Raw genomic sequence first — 10,123 nt, forward strand, 5'->3', positions numbered from 1 at the left:
GACACACATTTCATAGGTTCACCATGAGTGGTCTAAGAAGTGGCCCTCACTTTATATAAAATGAAACTAAGATGAATTTAGCTGCTTTATTTTTCAGTAAGGAAAACCCACACACATTTTATTGGATTTGTAAACCAAAAAGGAATACTTCTGTATTTCATACTCCCTTCTATAAAATCTAGCATTAACTGCCAGAATAATATACTAAGCATTTGTGATGTGATAGCCTGCAATTATTTCAGCACTGTTCATAGTTGCTGGAGGTCTGTGCAAGTCCCACTGAAATGACTAAAGCTTAGAGAAAAACTGAGTGTACCACTCTCATGCTGGCATTATAAATGGAAAAAATAACTGGTCATCCTTAAATTCTCTAAAGAATTGTACAATCATATGTTATTTGTGGGTGGATGATGGGAGATTCAGATTTTTTTTCCCACATCTCACTTCAGGTTTATCTAAGCGGGTTTAATCTTAGCAAAGCAAGAGGACTGTATTTACTGTAAATTAAATTAAGTCAGATTTGAACTTTCTCAGTTCAAGTTTCTCAGTAGCACAGATTAAAATATCTTCCAACCCAATAACAATTGATTACTAACAACAACAACAGACTGGAGATTTGATATGCCATTTCTGCAGTTCAAGTTAAAAAGGAAGGATATACAAATACACACTTAGACAAATAATATATCTGTCTGTCCATTCTATCTATCTATCTATCTATCTGTCTGTCTGTCTGTCTGTCTGTCTGTCTGTCTATCTATCTATCATCTAAACAGAATTTGTGGAACAGTTTGGTTTCCTTCAGTCAAACAAAAAACACTGAGAATCAGTAATTGATGTAAATTCTAGTTAAAAGCAAAAGTAGATCTTTGAAAATATTGTAGTTGGTTCATTTAGAAAAAAATACTCCATTTTGATTTTTTGTATTTGTTGATTGGAGAGTTTGGGACAAATCTTTTCTGAAGCTTTCATCCACCATTGGTGAAATCTGCCAGAATGATGTTATGCATGTACTGTATCTATCTTTGCGGAATAACCTGGATGTCTATTTAGAAAAATGAAAATATATTCCTACCATTTAAGTTGTTATCCATTTTGCTATCTATCTATCTATCTATCTATCTATCTATCTATCTATCTATCTATCTATCTATCTATCTATCTATCTATCTATCTATTGAATTTATATGGCCGCCTATCTCACTTGCATGTGACTCTGGGCAGCGTACACAATTAAAACACAACTAACAATCACAACCTTCAACCATTAAAACCAATTAAAAAACAGTTAAAAGCTACAGTTAAAAAGTACAACATTGCAAGTTAGAGAATTGGGGGGAACTGGATGGGAAAGGCAGGAACAAAAAGCTTCTGAAAAGGACATAAGCAAACCTGGGCAGGAAAAAATGCAAGGCACATTCACTGTGAATTTATTCTCTGCACCAGAATGATCTCTTAGTAAATGTTTTTAATAAAGATTATAATGTCAGTGGAAAAGGAAGAGGAGAAGATGAGGTTATATTGCCATATATATAATATATATAATAATATATATATTAGAATGCTAATTGTGGAGAAAACAGCGAAATGGCTTATGTTTTGCTGTTTGGAAGAAAAAAAAGGATAGTGTTCTGAAATAATAGAAGACAAACCAAAACTTTAATTTTGTATGACTTCATTTTCCTTTTCACCAGTGGATCTGTTTTTAATAGCCTCTCAGGCATTTTAAATTTTATTAGCAAAGTATGCAAACATTATCAGAAGTTATTCCACTGGCATAATTATTATGACAGAAACAATCTTTTTTTCTCCAGAGGACTTTTTTTTTTTCTGCCTTAAATTCACATGTCCCTCAAGGATGAAACTTTATTACCTCTAGCTCCCAGCAAAAAGCATTTCTAGGACTTAACACTTCCGATTTGTTATTTTTAGCGTATGAGTTTTTAAATCGTTACAGTTTGGCAGATGCAATGATTTATGTAAATTCTTTATCATCTCATGGGGGATTAATGTACTGTAATTTGATAATGGCCCTCCACTTTAACAGTCAGGACTACTTCCAAAAGAGAGCAACTTGATTGCAGATGATGGACTGTGTAAACGTCCACCAACTTCCACGATATGACCAAAGATTCATTTATCATAACCATTTTTTCTTTACAGGACTTTAATTACAATTGCCATTGATTATCAGATGTAGAATACAACGTGGTTATTCACTGGCATGATATTTTATGTACTTTAATTGCATTGAGATTTCTGTTACTTTCACCAAAAATGTTTATCTAGCCTTAACGAAGAGTTGTAGCAGTGAGGGTGCTTAATGCCCTGAAATACTGCACAACTAACAAAGGCAACAAGAAGTGATCTAAGTTTAATCTACTTTGAAAGGTAAAATATCAATTTCATAGTACATATAAACCAGATAAAGCTGGACCATTTGCTTGGCAAGCTTTTCATTTCAATGATGTCTGCGCATTTCAAGAGCTAGAAAAGTCAGGGCTCAATATAGAACATGCGTTCTGATGTTCCTTAACACAGCAGATACAATGATCTATTAATACAATTTATGTAAGCTTCGTAGGCTGGGGAAAAAAATGACCTTATAGGAAATTGAATTGTCATCAAGGGTAATGTTGAATCAACGTGAATGGGAATCCTATTTGCTTATAAAAGTCAAACCACTGAAGACCTGAAGAGAAAAAATTTCAGTCATCTGCTTAATAATGCATTTACTGAATCTGTTTTTAAATCAATAGAGATTAATTGTGTTGAGAATTAATGCTGATAAATGTTAAGCTAAGGGTCAATAAATTTACCTTAAATGCAGATCTCTATTAAAATGCCTATATCTAAGTATGCATTCAATATGGCTGATTCTTTATATAGTCATTTCAATTTAGTTCTGGTTGTAGGACACATTAAATCATTTCAAAGATAAAGGTAAAGTAAAGGTAAGAGTAAAAGGGAAACATCTGCATTTGCTTTTTAAAAAATGCAATGCCCGTAAATCACACTGCATTTATGGATACTTTCAGCAAGTTTTGAAAAGTATTTTGCACTAAAAATAATTAGCAAAATATTACTTTATTTCTGACTGCTAAACTTCTGTTGCATGTTGCTTCTAAACAGTAACTATTACCAACTAAGAATTGTACTAACCTACCATAGTTAGTACCAGTTTACATAATACATGTCACTTAAAGATATTTTAGAGTCTTATGCTGATACTTAAAACTCTTATAGAAAATATTCTAGGAGGGGAGCAGGAGAGGAATTAGTTACACTATATATGACGGTTTACTTTTCAGTGAAATCTTTGGCAAATATGTTGAACAGACGCAGCTTGCTCCAATCCAGCATGGATTATGGATTTTTCCCTCCAATGTGAAATGCATAAATCTAGACACATAAATATTTTGACAGCATCCATAAAATTACCACTTCTATTAAAAGATGAATCTTTGGCACCTTCTTGGAACAGGCTATAATCATGGAAGGGGCTATAATTACATTCCCCTCTAAATCATTGTACACTAATGTTTAAAATAAATAGAAAGCTTCTATTCTAAAGATTCTAGTCTTCCCATTTTTTAAAATATGTGGGGAAGAGACAGTTTTTTAAAATTAATCAAATGAATTCCAGCGATCCTAAATAGAATCTATGATCAAACTTTACAAATATAAGAATTCCAAATATAAAAGAGCAAAGAGAAAACCATGCATTATTTGGAAACTTCATTTCAGAAAGGAAAAGCAACAATATCTGAAATGTATTTGAAATCCTTTAATGCCCACAAATTCAGATGCATGCTTGTTAGAGAACACATTTCAGTGACTTCCACAGCACTCTGCCCAAATCAACATGCAAATGATGATCACCTATGAGAAACTGATTAAAAATGAAAGATCTGTCCCAAACTGTTGGATTGTATCTAATTGTATCATCCTTGAAGTACACACAGTTACTAGTCATCTTCTATAATCTTGTTCAAATTTGCAAAGTGAACAATATATACCTGTGCGCTTGTATAATTTAAAAAAAATTTTTTTAAGGATTCTTGAGCCAAAGCTTTAATATCATCATTGAAAGAAGGAAAACCAAAGTCAGGAAAGTTACTGAAGCTGAGTTTATACTAAAGGTAACAAAAACCTCCCCCAACCCAGTGCTGCCTACTTAGTAGCTGTTTTACCATTAGCCCAACTCCATCTTGTATTAGTAGTACAACTTCCAGGGACCAGTTTTTGCCTTTAAAAGCAAGATCAGGGGTTCTAGAGCTCCTACTCTGTCAAACCCAGAGCAGATTTCAGACAAAGGAAAACAAAATAAAACCAGGAACATACCTAAATTGACAAAGCTCATGACCATATCTGCATCATTCAGAAAGTTGGTGTCATGCAGGCTAGCTAAGGTGGGACTCCGCGTAGGCAGTGAACTTGTACGTGATACGTATATTCGTCGGGAGTATCCATTTGGAGATGCCAGGTAGCCCTTCCTTAGCCCTTTGCTCTCTCCACTCGGGGATGATCCCCTCACCAAATATTCCAACTCTTCAGGATCGTCTTCATTTGTCATCGCATTGTAGAGGTCCAGCATGAAGAGGGGTGCTGAGGAAGCTTGTTTTCCAGGTGAAAATGGTCTGGGTCTATGAGGCAAACCCAGGATGGAAAGAATTTCTCTCTGGATCTCTCTCCTCTCATGGTTCCGTAATCTCCGATAAATAAAACTGGAGTGGACGTGATTGTTCCCCATGTTTGCCTTAGCGTAACCCATTAAAAGCCAGTAATTCCAGAGCAAGCTCAATAGAGCTTTAAGCAGAATTTGGTCCATTTTTAAAAAAAATAAAATGCACAATTAGCTTTGCAAAATGTTTTATTTTCCTTTTTCTGGTCTCTTATGAAGTCTGATGTTCCCAGTACCAAGGAAGGTTAAAATAAAAATAAATAAATGAATGGTGAATTACCTATTCTTCATGTCAGTGTTGCCATTTCTGCACCTCCCATCTTGGTCATCTTCTTCCACTTCTTCCTTAAGTATGATGGGACATGTCGGGCTGCATGCACTTCTATGAAAGCTGAAATTCAGACTTCCAGTTTTCTACTGTTGTTTCTGTTTTTCCTGCACTGGTGGAACAGATGCCCAGAAGCTGATCAGTTGATGCAGGCATTCCTATTCAAGACCTTGAAATGACCAGACTTGGGGATACTGTTGTATGAAACAAGAGATAATCTTCTGTCAGACTGCCATTATCAGCAGAGTCCCCTCCTGCTCTGGTTCCTAATCCCCAACTAGATAACTCTTCTCCCACCTTGCTGTCCTTTCCTGAATCACAGCTTTCTGTCTTCAACTACTGCTTGGAGATGGTGCAATTTCTCTCTGGTGGGTTGTTTTTTTTTTTTCAGTATCCAGCTGAGCCTATTAACATTTTTAATGTCCAGCCCATCTGAAACATGCACCACAGGCTTAAAAGGCCCTCCTCTGAATTCACCCAGGAATATATTGAAAAAAAGGAACCCCTTTCTCAAAATCCATCCAGTCTTTTTCAGTTCCTTAAAAGTGATTTTCACCTCTACCAGGCAAAAATAGAGCAGCTCCCTTCAAGAGAGATCTGAAAGCTAATGTAAGCACAACCCTGCTGGGAGAGAAGAGGCTTCTCATTGTAATTTGAAACTGGCAAAGTAAGGGGGGAAATGCATTAACCCTTCTGCTGCCACACGGTTGCTCCCCCCCCCCCTCCACAGCCAGCGTATAGTCCTCTCTCTAACAGGATGGGGGTAATGACGTCTCCAAAATAATTACGTCAACAGAATGATCTTAATATTAGCATGCAATTCACATGAACGGTTGCAAAGTTGATAGACCATAGGGGTTGTTTGAATTATACTAGTTTGCCGAACATATTCAACTATATCCTCCCTCACCCTCGTTAAACACGACCACTTGCAGCCCAGGTTAAATATTTTAACGTTCCACTGAGATCAGCAGATGATGGCCTGGAGTTTTTTGCAACATACTCTTTAATTTGGAAGGGCCCCATCCAACTGCAGTTAAACGCTTAGAGTCACACGCATTTCAAGCAGAGACCTAAAAAGCTGGCTTATCTTTCTGGTTAAAGGAGCATGACTGAGAACACAATTCTGGAGCCAGCTGCCTAAGGTAGACCCAGTGGGAACAGACTGGCTACTCCTATACCAAAAGCGTGAATGCTGCTTTTCACTTACGTAACCTCCAAATTTAGACTGAAAACAGATTTTATTTACAAAATAGTAGAAGGGATGTGATGGGTTTTTCACCAACCCTTGGAACGTTTTCTTCTTTCATCTTCCTGTTTGCTTTTCTTGATATATTACATTTAGTAACTATTAGTCTGCTGCGGGGATTGATTAAAAAGTGGGGGGGGGGAAGCTGCACATACTTGCAATATAGTTTGCTTCATTTTTCTTTCAAGGCAGTCATGAGTCACTGTCAGTACAATCAACCTCAGTCTCCTGAGAAGAATGCAAGTCTTCCGGATTGGACAAACACTTCGTTTGGTAAAATGAAAAATAGCAGGCCCAACTGACACCAGTGTGAAGGTCTCACTGATCCATTAACATCCCAACTGAGCGTATGAGCTTCTTGCATTGAAAAGAGTTGGGACTTGTTCATTTTATTGTTTGTTTGTCTACAGGGTAGATTTTTTTTATTAGTGCTGCACTAATCCAATGGAAATCATGACTCAATATTTCAGTAATCAAGTGATGAGCCTTCATTTGTGAATTCAGCCTTTCGTTTTATGTTACATTTCCCCTTTCACCACACTTTCAACACAAAAGTACGTGCTTTATTTTATCAAACAGGAAATACCAAAAGGGCATCAGGGATTAATTGATTAAATGAGGACATCACTGTATCTGGGCAATGGATTCTCAATGAATTCATTTCCTCCCACTCTAGCCACTTAAATAGTATCAATCCACAGACAATCTTTATACTTGGACTTTTATTATTATTTACAAATGAGTCTATTGGCCAAGGAATACATAAAGTGATACTCAGGTTGGGTAATATTAGCAGACAAGGAAACACAACTGTGCCAGAACAAACTAAAAACAGCTAGAAAATATTTTTGGGATAAAGTTGTCACATCTGTAGTACACTAAAGAAAGAGCTAAGTTAGGAAGTAGTTTCACTGTTTGAAAACTACTACAGAAACATGTAATATGTCTCATGAACTCACCCACCCAACCCCTGAAGATAGTGAGAAAGACCCACTAAGTCATCAAGCCCCTAAGCAAATTTAAAGAAATGTGCCTGGTTTCTAATAGCTGAAATATACAGCTTGAGGTGCTTATAATAAAAAAGTTTTTCCCTCCTGGATGTCAACAATTGAGATGTTTGTCCCACCCTTTGAAAATAAGCATAACAAAATTTAACCTGTGACAAAATGTAAAAAATTACCTACAAATGCTTCTCCATTTATGCTTTTTCTTGGGTGTTATAGCCACATTAAGGTCACTTCTGGGCTGGAGCCAACAAATTTATCAAAGCATAAGAACAGCCCTGCTGGATTAAACCAGAACTACGGCCATCCCAGAAGCTTCCTTTCAACATTGGCCAACCAAGAGCTTCTAGATGTCCACAGATAGGACCCAAGCTCTCAGAAATTGGTTTAAGGGATTTTCCATTTAAGTACCATGGCCAAGTAAGACAAGATAAATATAGCCACACAGAACAAAATAATTGGTCTTATGGAACTGACTCAACTACTTGACATTTAGCAAAATAAATTTTCACACAAAATTGACCCAGTCCCTGTTGTTCTTACTGACTTTGCAGGTACCAGGAGAAAATTATGGTGGGCTATTCCTGAACAATATATCTGGTACATTATTTACATAAATTGTATGCTCTCATCATTCAAATTCTCCCACTGTGGCCTAACAGAATTCTTCTGAAATCTAGTTGGATTCTTCTCAGATCCAATTACATTCCCTTCAAGGAGACCTAAGTATCATATGACATGATTAAGGAACCTATGGCTCTCCAGATGCTGTCAGAGAAAACCTCCATCATGCTGACAGCCATCTTACTGGCTGGCCCCTGTGGGAGTTGGCAACCAACAAACCCGGAAAGCAGTGCACATATGGACCTAAAGTGAACATTCATGTCAGTGCTAAGGTTCTGAATTACACTGCTGCGGACTAGATAAGCCCTTTAATGAGAGAGCAACTTTCCAGGTGTGAAATAAATTGCTATGAATTCTCCAATACAATCTTGCTATAAATTGTAAAAGATACACAGATGCAGCAGAGAGGGGCTCAGATGCATTAAAGCAGCTTAAAAAGATCTACAGTTCAGTCCAGCTCACTTGGAAATAGGTCTCACTGATTTAAACCAGATTTACATATTAATAAAATTGCCATGATTTAAATGCTTATCAGAATTATTCCAGCTGTGTAAGGCAGAGAAATTAAAGCAGACCCAGACAATTAGATATATCAGTGGCCCAGAAATTTCTATTTTTGGCAGAAGACCTACATCCTGCAAGGGGTAGAAAGCTTGCTTTCTGCTAATGCATTGTTGACGCCTTGTTTTTGAGAAAGATCACAAAGAAAGGCCACTTGCAGTGAAATGACAACTTTTAGAGACAAAAACAAGAGCACACCAGGAATAAACTTTTCCAGAGTCTGAGGTAGCATGGAGGAAAGTTGTATTGAGCCAGGGGATCAACCTTGCCTCTGCTCAGGCAGAAACTGATGTGAAAGCAGTTTCCTCAGAAAACTAAACTCCTCATAAAGAAAAATGCCTTGGAAAATATGCGACAAAGGCTACAAAGTCATGTAGCTCTTTAAAGACGAAGAAACTGGACATAGGTTTCTATGGGCTGCAGTCCATTTCATCAGGGACGCAACTGAGGAGATTGGTTGTGGTTTGTAGGCACTTGTGTTGCAATAAACAGAAAGCAACACTTTGGGACTTTGGCTTGTGGTATAGCAGACTCACACAAGTACAGTACTCTTCTGGAATCTGAGAATGTACAAATACTTCTCATTCTTCATTCCACTGAAGAATCACAGGAAAAGTCTCTGCTTTTCTTGGATAGAAAGGCAGTTTCCAAAGCAGAATACAGGTGGTCCTCAGTTAACAACCACTCATTCAGCAACCATTTAAACTTATGATGGCACTGAACGAGTGGTATTTATGACCAGTCCTCGAAATTCTGGCTGTTGCAGCACCCCCACAGTCACATGATCATGATTCAGGCACCTGGCAACCAGCCTAAATTTCCAACCATCACAGTGTTCCATGGTCACATGATCGCAATTTGCTACCTTCCCTGCCAGCTTTCCACAAGCAAGTCAGTGGGGAAGCCGGCAGGAAGTCAGAAGGTGCAGGCACATGAGGTCCTCACTTAATGACCTGTAGTGATTCACTCAACAACAGAAACCGGGGACTGCCGGAACTAAGCAGCGTGGTCACATGACATCATATTTAACTACCGCGTCGCTTAGCAACAGTAATTCCAGTCCCAATTACTGTCGTTAAGTGAGGACTACCTGTATGTCTTTTGTTTAGGTAGGTCCCAACATCTTTTTTTTAGAAATGGATAGTTTAATTGCATGGAGTTGGTGGGCTGCAATGGGCTGCGTCCAACGTTATGCAAGTAAATGTCCCCTTTCTCTCCCCAGGCCCTATAGCCCTTTGACCAGGCCCCAAAAATTCTGCTGTAGGGAGAGAATTTATTCTACCCCTCAGATCCATTACATTAGTGAGCAGAGAATACTGCACATCCTAAGAAATAAGGATGATGTAATGAATGGGAGTGCTTGTTTAACAAGTCAGTTTTTAAGGTAGATTTTGATTTGTTTGCCTAGCTTGATATAAGGAATATTTGGTATAGGGGCATTACATTTAATAATGTCATCAATCACTCTTAAAATAATGAGAATGTGAAGATCATAAGTTATATTTTAATCAGTCTCTTAAACCTGGAAATAGCATATTACAAGAAAGAAATAACACTGCACAACAGAACTTTAAATGAGCATTTTTTAAATTAGCATATATTTAATTAGTGTATTAATTTAATAATAATAATTGTTATCGTCTGAATTGTATGCTTTATTTTCCTAACAGCAC

The 10,123-nt window shown here is 37.2% G+C and overlaps 1 protein-coding gene across 2 annotated transcripts in view; it reads right to left on the bottom strand.

The window, feature by feature from the left end:
* BMP5 (bone morphogenetic protein 5) overlaps positions 1-5,620 on the bottom strand; it is a 56,724-nt gene extending 51,104 nt beyond the window's left edge. For both annotated transcript variants that reach the window (XM_025168902.2, XM_007431739.3), the window contains exon 1: positions 4,345-5,620. In XM_025168902.2, coding sequence (XP_025024670.1) covers positions 4,345-4,831 — 487 coding nt within the window. In that variant the 5' untranslated portion in view covers positions 4,832-5,620. The remainder of the gene's footprint in view (positions 1-4,344) is intronic.
* Positions 5,621-10,123: the final 4,503 nt, after the last annotated feature.

The sequence above is a fragment of the Python bivittatus genome, unplaced genomic scaffold, assembly GCF_059951505.1.
Source record: "Python bivittatus isolate LINGU-HERP-01145 unplaced genomic scaffold, Pbiv_v1 ctg000020_np1212, whole genome shotgun sequence".
In the NCBI taxonomy this organism is placed as follows: domain Eukaryota; kingdom Metazoa; phylum Chordata; class Lepidosauria; order Squamata; family Pythonidae; genus Python; species Python bivittatus.